Genomic DNA, 17,531 nt, shown 5'->3' on the forward strand with positions numbered 1-17,531 from the left:
ATGACCCCAAAAGAAAAAACAGGTCTGGAGACGAGAGCGGAAATTGAAAGACTGGGGGGGGGGGGGGAAGTATGGAAGGAACCTCTAATGCGCCCCAACGGGTTCAGCGGGGTCCCGACAGAGTCGAGACCTAAAACGGGAAATCAATCCTATGCCACGGCTGCTGCGGCCAGAAATGTGGGGGGGGAAATGTGGGGGGGGGGACAGGGAAACCTGTAGTTTCAAGGGGATTCCCTTTCAATGTCGAAGTGGAAAACATGGAGGATGCCGATTTCCTTGATAGATTTCATACCTCTCTGCCGATGACCACGGAACCCAAGCAGAGGGACGTGATCAGGCTGCAGTACAAGGGAATGGATGAGGAGAAGCTAGAGAATATATTATTAAAGGAGTCATTATGGATTTATTGAGGTTTCCGCTGGACCAGGTTCTGGCCGTAATAACCCCGATAGGCCTGAGGGAGATAGATATCTGCCTCCTTAATGAAGGGGCTTGCCACATGTTTTGGGAGGCTTGCAGGACGGCCAGGAAATTCAATCAGACCTTCCTAACCGATTTCGACATCATCCCTCTCTTTAGGGGTGAGATAAAAGTGCTCACGGTCTCACTCTGGACACAATTTATAAGCGCTCTTTTTAAATGGATTTTTAAAATGTGGAAATGGGAGAGCCTTTACTCACTCAGTTTCTCTGATCCAAGGGTACTTGAGATCCTTCTCTGTTCCCACAGAAGTCCTGCTAACTCTCTACTACCCCTCACCATCTATTCTCATTCATTTGCACCTTTTGGCTTGGTCAAAAAGTATCAGGCCCCCACTCGAGTGCTTCTGTGCCTCACCTGCAAGGAGGCAGAGGCCTCCTTAGCAAGGGTGGGCGGCTCTCCCACACTAGAGGCACTCAGAGGCAGCTGGACAACCCTCTGTCAGGGATGCTTTGAGGTGGATTCCTGCATTGAGCAGGGGGTGGGACTCGATGGCCTTGTGGGCCCCTTCCAACTCTGCTGTTCTATGATTCTAAGCTGCCAAGAGGAATCCTTGTTGTCCTTTGAGTGCATTCTGGCATAAATCATTGACTGAACCATTTGCACTCAGAAATGCAGACCAGCTGGTGAAAGCATTCAGGGAGGGAGGTCAGGCAGACCCAGCACAGACAGACGCCACCGCGCTAGGAAAGGTTATGAAAATAGCTTTATTTTCCCTTATTCCAAAGATCAACACTTTGCACATAAACTCAAGCCTTATTTGTTTTAAAAAATAATCAGTTTCCAGTCATCTGATTTATCTTTTACAGCCACACATGTATGTTCTGAGGCAAAATCTTCAGAGAAGCAAACACAATCCAGGCTGCAGTTCGGGCCAGACAAATAAACCCCTCTTTTGGTAGTTTAGCAGTAAGTGCAACGGAGAATAACTGGTGCCCCCCCCCCCGCCCCCCCCCCATCCCTGGTGAGAGTTCAGGGTTCATTTCGCTCCACACATGCAGCTGTTGTGTTCAGCAGCCCAACCGGAGGAATGCACGGCCAAAGGCGCTCCGGGCCCTGAGGAAGTTGGCACTGCATGCAGGAGGCTGCAGCAGCGCCACTGGCAGCATCCGATAGGGAAGTGGGGTGCGTGCCTGCCTGGGAGCAGGGAAGGTTTGCGTGGCCTCGTCCTACACGGAGCCTCCCAAGCGAAGCTCCTGCTCGCCAGTTCACGAGCTCGGAAGGGGGCGCCTTTGCCCCGGCAAGGAGCGGGGCGGGGCTCACAGCCCCCTTGAGGACGCCGTTCCCCACACGGGGAGATGCAAGCGAGAGCAGAGGGGGCAGAATTGCTGCTCTGAATGCCCCGCTTGCAGAAAGGGCTGGGGCGCTGCAGGAGGTGCTCCTTTCCAGCAGGATGCACGCACTTGCACATTCGGGGGGGCTGGACAGCTTCGCTGGTCCTGTGAACTTGAAGGAGACGTTTAAGTTTTCGCACCTTTGGGAGACAAGAGCTATTCCTCCTCAGTCACCTGGGACCAGGTCTCAGGCAACGCAAATACATGCAGTAAGCACAACTTGGGGAGACTTTCGAGGACATGGCAGGGGCTGGCGGATAACTGGCCGACTAGCCCATGGCCACCGCTGCTGAATCACAGTTGAGAAGAACTGGCCTGGGAGCTCTTCACCACAGTCTCCTCCATAAGGGCAATAAAGCTCAGTGACCGAACTGCTGCCCAAGTCTGCAGGAGGGCTCCAGGCGCTGCGCATGGAGGCCTTGAGGTGTCTTCACAGTTGGCTCCGGAGGGCAGCGCAGCCCTCTGGACTCTGTGCTGCAGAAAAGATTTGGCTCCTTTCGTTTACGGTCTGGAATAAGGCAATTTAAGAACAGGCCTGCCCCTGATTCCGAGGCGGCCGATCAATGAGAAGTGCAGGCGACAGAGGCGATGCCCCCCCCGCCCCCCCCCCTTCGCTTCCGCCTTAAGATGCTCTGGGCCGGAGGTGGGCTTTCGCTGCTTTGGAGAGGAGGGCCGCTTCTCTAGCCGTTCGCGCAACAAGGTGTTCAGAAGCACAAGAACTCAGAAACAGGTTAGGGGGCCGGCTGCTGCCCAAGTACAGCTTGCTGTTGGTAGAAATGGCCTGGTATTTCATCAGCTCCAGGTAAGCCGGCGTGAGTTTCAGCTGCAGAGAGAGAGAGGGGGGGGATGCTTTAAAGAACTTATGAACTGCCAGCAGCCAATGTTTGGCTCTGCACGATGCAGACATCCTTCAGAAACAGCAGGCCGCTACCACAGGACGCCATATTTACAAGAGCCAAGCAGCCCCCTCCTCCTAAATGACGAGGGCTCTGTGTTTCCCACCCCCATGCCCAGCATGCTGCCAGAGGGAAGAGGTAAACTCACCTTGTTTGAGTCAGCTGCCTTTTGTGCCGTGTAACATTTTGCATCCGCTTTCGCCTTCTCCCTGGCCAAAAAAGCAGCATCTAAGGCAGCAAGGAAAGAAAGGACCATCAGTGGGGCCGTTGGAGCCCCGTTGGCGTGGGGACTCAGCCGTGGGGTTGCGGGTGCTGTGCTGCTTGCCTGGGGGGGTGGGCCCCGCCGGTGCGCTTTCTCAGGAGATTGATGGGGGGAGAGAGGCGATTCCGAGGGGGGCTGGAGAGGAAAGAGCGAGGTGGAGGACGCCAGAGAGAGCAGCCTCCACTCCGGTCTCCAGGGACCGGGGGCACTTGGCCTCAGGGAAGGGGCTACAGCTACCTTCAAGCTCAGAAATCCGCTTCTCCGTCAATGTCTCCATGACCTTTTGCCGATACCGAATCTTTGCCACCTGAGCCTCCTTCTCCGCCTCTGTCGTTGGAGAGCATCCAGTCAAAGACAAGCATGGCGACACAGGCTACAGCCGCCACGTGTATCCCCCTGCAGGGCTCCCCAGCGGGACCCAGTGCCAGGCTCCCGGGGGGCGGGGGGAGGGGCTCTGCCCCAGCTGGCTGCCCCCCAGAGCCGTGGGGTTTAGCTCCCGGCAATCCCAGCCAGCACGGCAATGGTTAGGCAAGCTGGGAGCTGCAGTCGCAAATGCGTGGAGGGCGCCAGGCTGTGGGAGGCTGTTCTCAAAGCCACACAAGGAGTGGCACAACTCAGTAGCCCAGGGCTAGTTGGCCGGCTGTGGCCCTCCCGATATCGCTGGATTGCAGCCCCATCAGCTCTCACTTGTGGCCATGCTGGCCAGGGCAGGGGGGAGCTGCAGTCCGACAAAGTGGGCACCAGTCACCCCCTGCCTGCAGGGACCAGGCCATCTGAAGCAGGGAAGAGCAGCTGGCCCAGCTCAAGGAGGAGCTAGAAAAGTAAGCCAGATTCCCAGGGAGCGAGCGAACAGGAAGAGCAAACAGGAGTTTGGCAGGGGGAGTTCGGCAGGGGAGGCCAAGGGGGAGGCCTCTAAAAAATAGTAATAATAATAATAAAAATAAATAAATAAATAAAATAAAAATAAAAAAGAGGTGGGGGAAAAAAGAAAAGCATAAAGAGAAAAAAAAACCCCACAAAACCACCACCAAACAAAAGCAAAAAAAAACCCAAAAGATTACTTTCCCTTAAGACATCCTCATATAGTTGTGTACCTTCAGAGAGGACACAACAAAGCAAAGGCAATTCTACTATAATCAAAAAGGGGAAAAACAAAAGCAGAAATCGACATTATGGATGGAAAGGAGTCCCTAGAGGTAGTGACCTGCAAAGGGTGTGCAATGTTCGTGTTTCTGCCTGAGCTCAACATGGCGTATACCTGCAACAAGTGCAAGCTGGTGGCACTTTTGGAAGAAAAAGTGAGGGGACTTGAGCAGCGAGTGTCCACCCTCCAAGGAATAAGAGAAGTCGAGGAGTTCTTAGACCGAACGGTGGAACTGCAACAGCAACAAGAAGCACATGAGATTGAAGAACAACAGCCAGCTGAAGCAGAAGTGGAGTATGCTGAGGGGAGGAAAGCCAATGAAGAGGAAACTCCCTGGAAAAGAGTGACAGTTAGAAGAGGAATTAGAGGGCGTTCTGCACCGGTGGAGCCATTGCAGTTAAGCAACCGCTTTCAGCTTCTGGAGAATGAGACTGAAGGACAGTTTGCAGAGGAAGAAGTACAGGAGGCACCATGCAACAGTGACCAAGAGACAGAAGGTAGGTCAACCAAGAAGAAGCGAAGAGTAGTCATTGTAGGAGACTCCCTGCTGCGTGGGATTGAAACCCAAGTATGTCGTGAAGACCCATGGACTCGCCAGGTGTGCTGTCTCCCTGGAGCACAGATTAGAGATGTGACTGAAGGGTTACCGAAGCTCATAAAGCCCACGGACACATACCCCTTTCTTCTCATCCATGTGGGAACAAATGATGTCGCCAAGCAGAGCTACAAAGAAATCATTTCAGACTTTGAAGTTCTGGGAAGGAAACTGAAGAACTTTGGGGCCCAGGTAGTTTTCTCATCCATCCTCCCGGTTCTTGGAAGAGGATTAGAAAGGGAAAGAAAAATACTCCGGATGAACGACTGGCTTCGAAAGTGGTGCCGTCGTGAGAGTTTTGGATTCTGGGACCACGGGCTACGCTACTTGGAACATGGACTGCTGGCAAGGGATGGGTTGCACCTCACAAGGGCTGGAAAGAATGAGTTTGGCCACAGCATGAAGAACTTCATCAGGAGGGCTTTAAACTGAATCTTGTGGGGGTGGGAGACGTAAATTTTGAGGCAACAATGGATGAAGGCCAATGCACCACAGTACAGAGAACAGCTCCAACAGAGTCCCAAAATAGTGTCTGCAACAAGGTAGGAACAAAGCCAGACTATAAAACACATGGTCTTCGATGTCTATATACTAATGCCCAGAGCATGGGAAACAAACAGAATGAACTTGAACTCTTATTACATGAAGGCAAATACGACTTGATAGGTATAACTGAAACTTGGTGGGATGACTCCCATGACTGGAATATAGCAATTGAAGGATATAACTTGTTCAAAAAGAACAGAAGAAATAGAAAGGGAGGTGGAGTTGCACTATATGTTAAAAATACCTATCCCTGCACAGAAATACAGGCAGATGAGATTGGGAGCCCCGTCGAGAGCGTCTGGATTAAAATAAATGGGGCTAGGAATAAAAAGAATATGATAATCGGAGTCTACTACCGACCACCCAATCAAGGAGAAGACGAGGACGAAACTTTTGAGAAACAAATTGCCAGTGTTTCAAGGAAGTGTGATGTAGTAGTGATGGGGGACTTCAATTACCCTGATATCTGTTGGGAGACCATTACTGCCAAAAGCGGCCCTTCCAAGAAATTCCTGACATGTATGGGTGATAACTTTCTCCTACAGAAAGTGGTGGAAGGAACTAGAGGGTCAGCAATCCTTGACTTGTTATTGACCAATAGGGATGACTTAGTGGATAAAGTGGCAGTTACGGGAACTCTGGGGGAAAGTGACCACGTCATACTTGAATTCTTGATTATGAAGGAGACAAAAGTCGAGCGTAGCCATACACGTACTCTGGATTTTAGGAAAGCTGATTTTAATAAACTCAGAACTATAATAAGTAAGGTCCCGTGGCAAGGGAGCCTAAAAAGAAAAGGAGTGCAGGATGGGTGGGAGTATCTAAAAAATGAAATTTTAAAGGCACAGTTACAAACAATTCCAACAAGGAGAAAAGATAGAAGACAACAGAGGAAACCAATGTGGCTCCACAAAAAGCTTATTGATGAACTGAAAACAAAAAGGGATACATATAGGAAGTGGAAGGAAGGCCAGGCTACAAAAGAAGAGTACAGACAAGTGGCGCAGAAGTGCCGAAATGGCGTCAGGAAGGCTAAAGCTGTGAATGAGCTGAGATTAGCGAGGGATGCTAAAAGCAATAAAAAGGCTTTCTTCAGATACGTGAGTAGTAAAAGACAGAGGAAAGAAATGGTGGTTCAACTGCTTAATGAGGATGGCAAATTGATAACAGACGACAAACAAAAGGCTGAAGTGCTCAATTCCTACTTTGCCTCGGTCTTCTCCCAAAAGCGGATCTATGACCCCCCTGGAAAAAGTGAAGCAGAAGTTGAGGGGGCAGGATTGCAGTTTGAGATTGATAAACAAATGGTCAAAGAACACCTAATTTCCTTGAATGAGTTCAAATCCCCAGGGCCCGATGAACTGCATCCAAGAGTAATGAAGGAGCTAGCGGAAGAACTCTCAGAACCTTTGTCTATTATCTTTGCAAAATCATGGAAGACGGGTGAGGTGCCGGACGACTGGAGGAGGGCTAACGTTGTCCCTATCTTCAAAAAGGGCAAAAAGGAGGAACCTGGGAACTACAGACCAGTCAGCCTGACATCCATCCCTGGGAAAATTCTGGAGCAGATTATAAAGAAGTCAATCTGTAAACACCTTGAAATCAATGCAGTGATTACTAGAAGCCAACATGGATTTGTCAGGAACAAATCCTGTCAAACTAATTTGATCTCATTTTTTGATAGGATAACCTCCCTTGTGGACTGTGGGAATGCTGTGGATGTCATATATCTTGACTTCAGCAAAGCTTTTGACAAAGTACCACATGACATTCTGATTAACAAACTAGCTAAAAGTGGGCTAGATGGAACAACTATTAGGTGGATCCACAGTTGGCTACAGAATCGGACTCAAAGAGTACTTATCAATGGAACCTTCTCAAACTGGGGAGAGGCAACGAGTGGGGTGCCGCAGGGCTCAGTCCTGGGCCCAGTGCTCTTCAACATTTTTATTAATGATTTGGACGAGGAGGTGCAGGGAACGCTGATCAAATTTGCAGATGACACAAAATTGGGTGGGATAGCTAATACCCTGGAAGACAGAAACAAACTTCAAAGTGATCTTGATAGGCTGGAGTGCTGGGCTGAAAACAACAGAATGAAATTTAATAGGGATAAATGCCAAGTTCTACATTTAGGGAATAGAAACCAAATGCACAGTTACAAGATGGGGGACACTTGGCTCAGCAATACTACAAATGAGAAAGATCTTGGAATTGTTGTAGATCACAAGCTGAATATGAGCCAACAGTGCGATATGGCTGCAAGAAAGGCAAATGCTATTTTGGGCTGCATTAATAGAAGTATAGCTTCCAAATCACGTGAGGTACTGGTTCCTCTCTATTCGGCCCTGGTTAGGCCTCATCTAGAGTATTGCGTCCAGTTCTGGGCTCCACAATTCAAGAAGGACGCAGACAAGCTGGAGCGTGTTCAGAAGAGGGCAACGAGGATGATCAGAGGTCTAGAAACAAAGCCCTATGAAGAGAGACTGAAAGAACTGGGCATGTTTAGCCTGGAGAAGAGAAGATTGAGGGGAGACATGATAGCACTCTTCAAATACTTAAAAGGTTGTCACACAGAGGAGGGCCAGGATCTCTTCTCGATTCTCCCAGAGTGCAGGACACGGAATAACGGGCTCAAGTTAAAGGAAGCCAGATTCCGGCTGGACATCAGGAAAAACTTCCTGACTGTTAGAGCAGTGCGACAGTGGAATCAGCTACCTAGGGAGGTTGTGGGCTCTCCCACACTAGAGGCCTTCAAGAGGCAGCTGGACAACCATCTGTCAGGGATGCTTTAGGGTGGATTCCTGCATTGAGCAGGGGGTTGGACTCGATGGCCTTGTAGGCCCCTTCCAACTCTGCTATTCTATGATTCTATGATTCTATGATCTTCGAGGCTTGAAGCCCCCAGATCCCGGCTCGTCTTTCCCGCCCCACATGCGCAGCCTGCCTCCTCCAGTTTGCTTACTGGGGAAGCTCAAAGGCCTACTGGGAACTTTCTGCTCTCCTGGATCACCAGAAGAGGAGCCCCCTACCTATGACTGCCTTCCTCCATTCTGTTTCGGCCTCCTTCTCCACCACCTTCTGCTTCTGAACAGCGATCAAGAGTTTGGTCTTCTCAGCTTCCCTGCAGAGGAACACAGGAAAGGTGATTCCTGGTGCGGACACCCAGCTGGCTGCCTCCCGCTCCAAGGGGATCCAGCATAAGGGTGCCTCTCTTGGTGCAAAGGAAGCCAGGCGGTGACCGGGGTGGGGGGCAACGGGACCCTTCCGCCCTCAGTGACACGGCTCTCGTGTGTGCATGGATTGCTAGGAGCGGCCCCTGCCTTGCAACCTGGCCCTTCAAAGCTCTCAGCCTTTCGGCTTGCTCGGAGTTCAGCCATGTTTTCCTTTCCTTTTCTTACCACTGGATCTGTGGTCTTCAAGTGAGCGAACACCAAAGCAGACGGAACAAAGTCTTTCCACGGGGCGGAAGCTACCGAGCGGCAGCCGCCTGCTGTCAGACCAGGCCTCCCTTTTCCTTCTTCCATTCCGTTTAGAAAACCATCCAGTTCAAGCATCCCCTCTACACTGCCCACAACGCAAATTCTCACAGCCCCTCTCCTAGCTAGGGAGGACGCCCTGCCCTCTCTTTCAGAAAGGAAGGAAGACGTGCTAGGAAGTGGGAGGAGAGGAGAGGACAGCCAGCCCCACCCTTCTGCCTGGCCTACTAGCTCCCTCCTGACCCCACTGATGGCTTCCAGCCCAGCCCACCTTGCGCTCATGTGATGTACACCCTGAATAAGGGACTTGCCCCACAGCACAAGATACACTCTGGCTGCTGCTGCTGCTGCTGCTGCTTTAACACCTTTATTCCAGTCCAACTAAAGTTTAACACCGTGGAAACTGCACATGAAAAGCCCAGCTCTACTCATTTCTATCGTTGGCCCCACAGAAGGGCCGGGCCCTGTCTCTCTGTCAGGATTGAGCCCAGAGATCCTGCAGAGACATGGAAGAGGACTCTTGGGGTCAGAGAACGAACAGAGCCAGGGCGAGGAATGTGAGCCTCCAGGCACTCCAGGAAACAGAGGCAGGCTCTTCCCAAGGGCAGGCTGATTGGTGGGATCAAAGCCCAGCCGGAACGTCTCCTGCTGTGGGGACCCAGCAACGTACAGAGGGGGAGGGGGGGAGCATGGCAGACGCCCAGATCGGCCGTGGAGTCCAGAGGGAGGAGGACCAACGCCAGGCGTTCTACCAGCTTGGCCCATCTCAGGGCAGGACTGGGAAAGCGTTTTGGTTGCTGTGCTGCAGACTAGTGCCAGAATTGCAGCCACTTTCTCTTCCAGTGTTGTGCATCCCTCAGAGGAATCTTTAGGTCAGCTATGAGTGTTGGCTCAGCTTAATCAGGGACCTCAGCATTGGGTTGTCAGAAGATGATCAGGTCTGTAATCAACTGGTGTACACAGGCTTACTGCCTCGAATACCGGAGATAGCATACAACCATCAGAGCTAGTAGCCCTTGATAGCTTTCTCCTACAGGAATTTTTTCAACCACCTTTTAAAGCCATCCAAATTGGTGGCTAACACTACACCTTGTGGTGGTGAGTTCCATAGTTTAACTCTGCACTGAGTGAAGCAGTTCTTGCAGCAAACACTCACACGAGTTCAAAATTTCTTCGGATGGCTTCAGGGATTTTGGGTTTTGTCACGCGAACAGCCTGTACGGAAAAAAAGAAAGGAAAGCAGCCTCGCCATCTTAAACAGCAGGGTATCTCCAGGTCGACACACCCTGACACAGGCCTCATGCTCTCCCATCTTCACCAAAGCCCTCCTGCACTCCTTAACGCACCGTCGCTTAGGACTGTGCTTGGCCCACCACAGGTATGGCGCCACCCACCGCCCTCAAAATCCAAGCCGCTTCTGCTGAGGGCGCTCCGTGATGCTCAGAGCTGCGCAGAACCAGGCGTGAAGTGCAGCGGTCCGGAGGCCTGGCCTGGCCTGCTCTCCCGGGCACCCTGACAGCTGAGCAGAGATTCAGGCCCTGCACCGAACTCGAGGTATCATTGCTCAACAGCAATGAATGGAAGACAGCCCTGGAAAGCTGGTCTTATGCAGAACGCCCTTAGGCATTCCTACCTGGATGGTGAGGCCCGGGGCCAGGGTGTTCAGGTCCTCCTGCAGGGCCAGTTTCAGGTTTTCATCTATTTGATCTAGGGGGAGGAGACAAAAGGTGGGTGGGGGCGTTAGCCAGAGAGAGTCAGCTCTGAGAGGGCCCCAAATGCAGACTGGGAACTGAGGGGTGAGGCGGGGAGGAGATTGGGGTTTTATTTATTTATTGCATTTCTATACTGCCCAATAGCTGAAGCTCTCTGGGCAGTTTTGTTTTTAAGAAGTCAGACCGTTACCTCTTTCCTAACCCCTCACCCCAGCCAAAATGCCAGCAGTCCCAGTTCTCGTGTTCTGCCCACTAGTGCCCCCTGCTGGACTTCAAAGGAAGGAGCATGAACTGTGGCCAATGAGCAAACGACCCCTCGGCCCTGATCCTGGCCTTGGCTGAGCATGGGAGCGAGGTGGCCATGACCTATTGAGAGGCCCGACTGACTGCCACAGGACTGAGGGTCTTCAGAGGGTTCAGGGGTCCAACAGTGCGAGCCCATGGGCGTCTACCAAGAAGGCTCATGGAATTCAAAGGGACTTGCTCCCAGGTAACGACCATTTGATTACAGCCATAGCAGACCCTAAACTGAGCATGAGCCTGCAGTGTGACGCAGCTTCTGAAAAATCTACTGCAATCTTGAGAGCTGCATTAATGGAAGCGCGGTGTCCAGATCACGGGAAACCTCTACGCTACGCTGGTCAGACTTCACTTGGCGTCCCGTGTCCAGCTCTGGGCACCGCATTTCAAGGAAGACACTGACAAACTGGCGCACGGCCAGAGAAGAGCGGCCAGGACGGTGAGGGGCCTGGAGCAAGAGTCCTAGGAGGAACGGCTGACCGAGGCGCCACGCTGGTTTGCCTGGAGGAGGGCAGCTGGAGGAGAGCCACGGGAGCGGCCTCTAACCGCCTGGAGGGCCGCCGTGTCCTCGGCTGCTCCCGAGGGCAGCACTAGCACCAACGGGCGGGACATCCACCTCCCTGGCCATCTGGCTTCAGGCCTGGTCACGGGACAGAGACTGCTTGGGCCATCTTGGTGGACGATCTAGGCAAAGGGAGGGGAGCCCTGGCTGTTCCGCTGGCCCTTTCAACACCATCAACCGCGGCATCCTTCTGGGATACTCTGTCTGAGATGAGGCTGGGAGGCGCTGTGACACACGCTGGCCCTTTTCGGAGGGGCGATCTCAGAAGGTGGTGCTGGGAGATCCCTGTTTGACCCCATGGCCATTGGCCTGTGGAGTCCCTTAGGGTTCCATTCTCTCTCTCATGATATTTAGGATATATATGAAACCGCTGGGAGAGACTGTGCGGAGTTTGGGGGTATGCTGAGGACACCTGACTCGCTCTCCTTCCCTCTAAAGCCCAGGAAGCTGTTCTGGCTGTAACTCAGCGCCTGATGTGAGACACGGACTGGACGAGGGCAAACACCGGGCAGGAGGGAGGTGCCCTGGTCGGTCGAAAGGCGGATCAGGGGTTCGGCCCGTGCTGGACAGGGGTACACTCCCCCTCGAAGACGCAGGCTCGCAATCCGGGTTCAGCCCTGAGCCTGGAGGCCCACGTCTTAGCGGTGGCCCGGTGTGCGTGCACAGCCGTGTCTGGCCCGCCAACGGCAGCTGTTCCTAGAGGCGACTCTTCTGGCCACAACATGCCTTGGTTACATCCTGTTTGGACTTCTGTCTCGCGCTCCACGTGCGGCTGCCTTTGAAAACTGTTCGGAAACTTCAACCGGTCCAGAATAATGGGGCCAGACGGCTGAGTGGGGCCGGATACAGGGAGTGCGCGGCGGCCTTGCTACCCCAGCCTCAGGGGGCGCCAGTCTGTTTCCGGGCACAATGCAAAGTGCTGCTTACGACCAAAAAAGCTGCCTTCAGCTCGGGAGCGCCACTGCCCCGTAAAAACCGACCCCGGTTTCCAGATCCTCAGGAGAGTCCTTTTCTCCGTGCCCCCCCCCCCGCCCTGATCAGAAACATGCCTGGTGGGGCGAGGAGTGAGGGCCTCCTCGGTGCCCGCTCCCAGGCTGCGGAACTCCCTGCTGCAGGAGGCTGAGCGCCCCCCCCCCCCGCTCTGTTTCCTCCCACCACCAACGGCCAGAGACGTTCTCTGCTCAGGCAGCCTTTGGCACGCAGCCAATCTGTTTCTGAAGGGGATTCTATTGGGTTGGGGGCTTTTTATTTATTTTATCGTTGCGTATTCAATTATGTTTTTATGGATCTATTTATGTTATGTTTTCACTAAGGTTTTGTTTTAAATCTGGATTTTAAGGCTAGCCACCTTCAGTGCCATTTTTGGGGGCAGAAAGGCAGGATATAAACAAAATCAAGCAAATACAACTTCAGCCACCAAACCTGACGAGGGCCTTGGGAGCCGTTCAGCCCCGGAACAGGCTGCCCCAGGTGGCGTCGTCGTCTTCTCCTTCCCTGGAGGGATTGAAGCAGTGGCTGGGTGGCCACCTGGTAGGGAGGCTGCAGCTGTTCCTGCCTGGCGGAGCCTGCACTGAGCAGGGGCTGGACTAGAGGACCTCAAAGGCCCCTTGGAGCTTCAGGGCTGTCTGGAAGGTGCCCACCCAGACTCCAAGCCCCTGTGGAGGTCTGCTGCGGGAGGCCACACTCACCGAAGAGCTCAATGTACACCTCCTGGAGAGTGTGGACACTGCAGAACTGGTTCAGCTCATGATGGACCTTGTTGAAGATCAGGGCCTTGTCATAATTGGATGTGTAGTTCCTCACGACGTCGTACACTAGAAAAGGGAACAGCGGAAGCGTTACAGGAACGGGACGCCAAGCTCACTCTCCCGCATCCACATGTAGACGCGAAGCTCTAGAGCTCCGCGTCTCCTGAAGTTCCAGCACATCGTTTTGCTGACTGGCTAAATCCCTTTTCACTCTTGTGCTCCTTTTCAGCTCCCAGCCTATTTCAAAGCTTCTGTGTCACTTCATTCCATGCATTTTTCTAAGCACCTTTGCCGCCTTCTCAGGAGTCAGAGCCCTCTGTCTAGCCCAATACGGTCGACACGGACTGGCAGCAGCGGCTCTCCAGGGTTTCAGGCGGGATTCCTTTCCTCGCCCTTCCTGGAGATGCTACCGGGGAACGAGCCGGGGCTCTTCTGCATGCCTCCTTCCTGCTTTTCTATCTGCCTCCTTCCTGCCTTTCTGACTGCCGCCTTCCTGCCTTTCTAGCTGCCATCTTTCTAGCTGCCGCTAACCCCGCCAAGGAGGCTCAGGGGAGACAGGACAGAAGTCATGCACGGTGTGGAGAAAGTGGATGGGGAGACCTTTCCCCCCCTCTCCCAAAATACTAGAACCCAGTGGGGTCTCCCATGAAGCTGATGGGTGGGAGATTCAGGACAAGTAAAAGGAAGGACTTCTTCACACAGTGCTTAGTTAAATTACGGTACTCACTACCACAAGATGTAGTGATGGCTACCAATTTTGGATGGCTTTAAAAGGGGGTTGGAGAAATTCCTGGAGAAAGCTATCCATGGCTACTAGTCCTCATGGTTGTGTGCTACCTCCAGTATTTGAGGCAGTAAGCCTGTAGGCACCAGTTACTGTTGCACCATGTCCTGCTTGTTCGTCCCTGGCCGATGGCTGGTGGGCCTCTGTGTGAACAGAGTGCTGGACTAGAGGGACCCTTGGTCTGATCCAGCCTCAGGGCTCTTCTGATGTTCTTAAGGTTGCTCACTGGCAATGTGAACGTGCCAATCCCTGAATAGTGACTACTGAGTAAAAGAGAGGTGGATGTTGCACAACAGCATTTGGCTGGTGTGCACAGGACGAGCCTTTAAGCGAGTCCTTCTCTCTTTCAGGCGCACGTTTTGGGAATAAACATGCGAAAACACAAGCCAAGCGCCTTCCTTCGTTGGTGGTCATTCACCTCCACTGCTGCCCCGCCCCACACTGCTCCGGTCTCAGTTTGGGGCCTCTGCTGGCCAAGGGCCCGTGCCAAGGAGACGCTGCCCGTCAGACTGCAGGCATCTGCCTGGCCTCCATGGAAGAGACCGACGAAGGCAGCCTCTCCCGTGACTCCTCTGGGGGCAGGAGACACCAGGCTGTGCCAAGACCACCTCCTGCCCCGGGGGCCCCAACGCCTCCACCACCATCTCCTCCACCCGTGCCGTCAGGCCTCCTGGCCCCGAGGCCCATCGCTTCCACAGGGGACCAGCCAGCCAGCCCCCTCCTTCCCTGCTGCCACCCTTAGCACCCACAGCAGAGTTCCACAGGATGCTTCTCTCCAGGCCGACATCCCCCAGGGATAGCGCCGCTTCACGGGTCATTTCTCAGGCAGAGCAGCACCACGCACCAGCTACACTCCACCGAGCCAAACTTAGGGCCACCTACCCCATGCTTGTGCCCTCCAGATGTGTGGGGCTCGATTCTCTGCCAGCTGGGGAATCCTGAGATTTGGAGTCCAACACATCCAGAGGGCCTAGAGTGACATGCCGCCTCACAGCTGTCCTCCACAAAAGCCCCTTCCCTGCTCCCACCACATACCTGCCTGCCCTTCACCCACCGTTAGATCCCCCATCCCCCCCAATGGATCCTGATGCTTCTTGAGGTGTGTTTTGCTCTTCCCTCCCAGCCTCAGGGAACGGAGAAATACCTGCGTGTGGCGCTAACATGTTCATCACCTCTATGCGGTCGATGTAGATCATGACGCCGCCACTGCGAGAAGAAACCAAAGAGGGAGGTGATGTCAGAGCAGTACGACAATGGAACCCATGACCTAGGGAGGTCGTGGGCTCTCCCACACTAGAGGCCTTTGAGAGGCAGCTGGACAACCACCTGTCCGGGATGCTTTCATAGAATCATAGAATAGCAGAGCTGGAAGGGGCCTACAAGGCCATCGAGTCCAACCCCCTGCTCGATGCAGGAATCCACTGCATTGAGCAGGGGGTTGGACTCGATGGCCTTACAGGCCCCTTCCGACTCCACTATTTAATGATTCTATGAAGAAGCCAAAGAGGGAGGTGAGCTATGCTGGCAAAGAGACGCCTTCCTTCATGGCACCGCTGCTGCACAGGGGCTTCAGGTGCTGTCCCCACCCCACCCCACGGAGCCTGGCCGAACCGTTCTTATCCAGCATGTTCTGCTCTGACCAGCTCATGCCCACAGTGGCCTGGTTTCATTTCTGCCTGTGCACGCAAGGCTCTCTGCTCCACCCTACACCCACCCCCTGCTTAAGAGGAAGGCAGACCAAGCTCCAGCCCCATTAGCCTTTTGATGCCGAAGACGTCGGACTGTAGCTGGACTGGGGGGGCGGGGGGGCAGCCTCTTGCTCTCCTCTCAGGTCCAGAACTACGAGTTCGAGGGGGGGCACACAGGGAGAACCCAAAGGACTTTGCACCTTTACCCATCCATAAGCACATGGGGTGGGGGGTGGCCCAGGCGGCCCAGCTGGGCTACAGCCCCACCAACACCTCCCTCCAGACCATGAATCCTTGCAAAGGGTTTCCACCCAGCCTGCCTCACTGGAGATGTGCGTGATGGAGCCGTGAGCTGAGCAAGCTGTCATGGGCACAGCTGCCAATTTACGACCCCAGCGGCAGTGCAGAGGGGAAGACCGCCTGTGGCTGACCCCGGAGCTTAATTGTGGGGACCGACTGTCAGTACTAAGCATAGAGGGAGAGAAATGCCGGAATCTGCGGCAGGCCCAAACGCCTGGCCCCCGCCCTTTGCCCAGGTTCTCCTGGCGTGACAGCTGCCAGGCACGAAGTCACAAGAGCCACGCCAGGCACTCGACCAGCCTATCCAACCAAAACGGACAGGCCGGCCTTGGCGCGTCTCCAGTAGTCCCGGAGAGGAGCCCTCTCGGATGGGTGTCTCTCTGTGTGTGTGTGTGTGTGTTTGCTGCCTGCAGCAGCCGTGAAGGAAACGGCCTTTGGACGAAAGGCCTTCTGACAGAGCCATGCCCAGGGCACAGCGCTGGCTCTGCCAGAGCAGCAGGTGGCTTGGCCAGGCCTCGCCTCCCAAGGAAACGCAGAGAGGAGGCATGCGGCCCAAGGGCTGCGCAGGCAGGATCCGCACGCCACCCCCGCCGCCACCGAGCTGCAGGCGGCCCCTTGCCGGAGTCACAAGAAGAACGCGCAAAAGGCCTCCTACCTCGTCCCACAAGGCACATTCTTTATTTCGTCTGTTTGCAGCGTAGTCTGAAAGAGAGCACACGAGCCTGAGCGGGAGCGGAGCAGGAGAGAGGCTCCCGCTGGCCAGAGAGGTGCCAAGGGCCCAGTTGGGTCCCGCCTGCTCTTCTGGGCAGCCACCGCCACTGCCAGCAACCCGCAGCTCGCTTTAGCGGGGGAGGCCGGCGCTGGCCCTGGCGCAGCCTGCAAGAGGGGCAGCGGATCCCCTCCTGCGGGCACGGTGCTGAGCACCACCCGGGCCAGGTGCCTGGCGGGGCGCCATGAGCCAGGGGCATCCGGGGGGAACCTCGTCTCAGGGGCCGCTGCGGACCCCAGCGACCCAGCCCGGCCGGCCCGTTTGGCCTCACGCCCCCTCCCCTCCCCTCCCCGCGCCCCCCAGGAGGGCACCGACCTGCACCGCTTTGCACATCGTGACGAAGGGCAGCATGATGTGGTACCCGGGCCCACTCAGGGTGTCCAGCAGCGCCCCTCCCCTGCCAGGAGCAAGCACAAGGCGCACAGGCTGAGGCGGGGAGTTCCCCGGGGAAACAGCCGCCCCGGAGGACCTGGCGGGACCCTCGCGGCCCCCCTCCGCTGCGCCCGGGCCCCAAGGGGGGGGCAGGCAGGCAGCCTGAGGGGAGGGGGCAGTGCCCCCCAATGGGGTCAGCGGGCGGCTTCTCTTCTTCTTCTTCGCCTGCCGTGACGCGGGGGGGGGGGGGCGGGGGGGCGGCGGGGGAGGCTCTGGCTTGCGGCTCGTGCCCCTCCCCCCCGGTGGTTGCAGTGGGGGAAGGGCTCGTGCCCCCGCCCAGGCTCACCTGTAGTAGACGGCCAGGTGACCCTCCTCCACCTTGTGCACCGAGGCCCAGAGCAGCAGCAGCAGCAGCAGCGCCGCCGCCGCCGCCCCCGCCGGCCCGCCCAGGCCCCTCGCCCGGCTCCCCGCGCTCGCTCCGGGCATCGTCCCGTCCCCGAGAGGGCGAAGGCGGCAGGAGCAGGAGCAGGAGCAGGAGCAGGAGCAGGAGCCGGAGGCGG

At 55.0% G+C, this 17,531-nt stretch overlaps 1 protein-coding gene across 2 annotated transcripts; it reads right to left on the reverse strand.

Annotated features, from left to right (window-relative positions):
* Positions 1 to 1,168: 1,168 nt before the first annotated feature.
* On the reverse strand, positions 1,169 to 17,457 carry LOC134401927 (erlin-1-like). Of its 2 annotated transcripts, XM_063131287.1 has the most exons (11): positions 17,318 to 17,457; positions 16,915 to 16,996; positions 16,486 to 16,532; positions 14,987 to 15,048; positions 12,999 to 13,124; positions 10,370 to 10,443; positions 9,893 to 9,951; positions 8,290 to 8,381; positions 3,210 to 3,299; positions 2,859 to 2,938; positions 1,169 to 2,637 (listed from the first exon to the last, which is right to left on the reverse strand). In XM_063131287.1, the coding sequence occupies exons 1-11, from the start codon at positions 17,455 to 17,457 to the stop codon at positions 2,437 to 2,439; spliced, it is 1,053 nt and encodes a 350-aa protein (XP_062987357.1). In that variant the 3' UTR covers positions 1,169 to 2,436. The 2 variants fall into 2 exon arrangements, with proteins under 2 accessions (XP_062987357.1, XP_062987358.1); XM_063131288.1 differs by lacking the exon at positions 16,915 to 16,996 and having other exon boundaries at positions 17,318 to 17,375.
* Between the last annotated feature and the right edge of the window lie 74 nt (positions 17,458 to 17,531).

This window comes from Elgaria multicarinata, chromosome 7, assembly GCF_023053635.1.
Source record: "Elgaria multicarinata webbii isolate HBS135686 ecotype San Diego chromosome 7, rElgMul1.1.pri, whole genome shotgun sequence".
In the NCBI taxonomy this organism is placed as follows: Eukaryota; Metazoa; Chordata; class Lepidosauria; order Squamata; family Anguidae; genus Elgaria; species Elgaria multicarinata.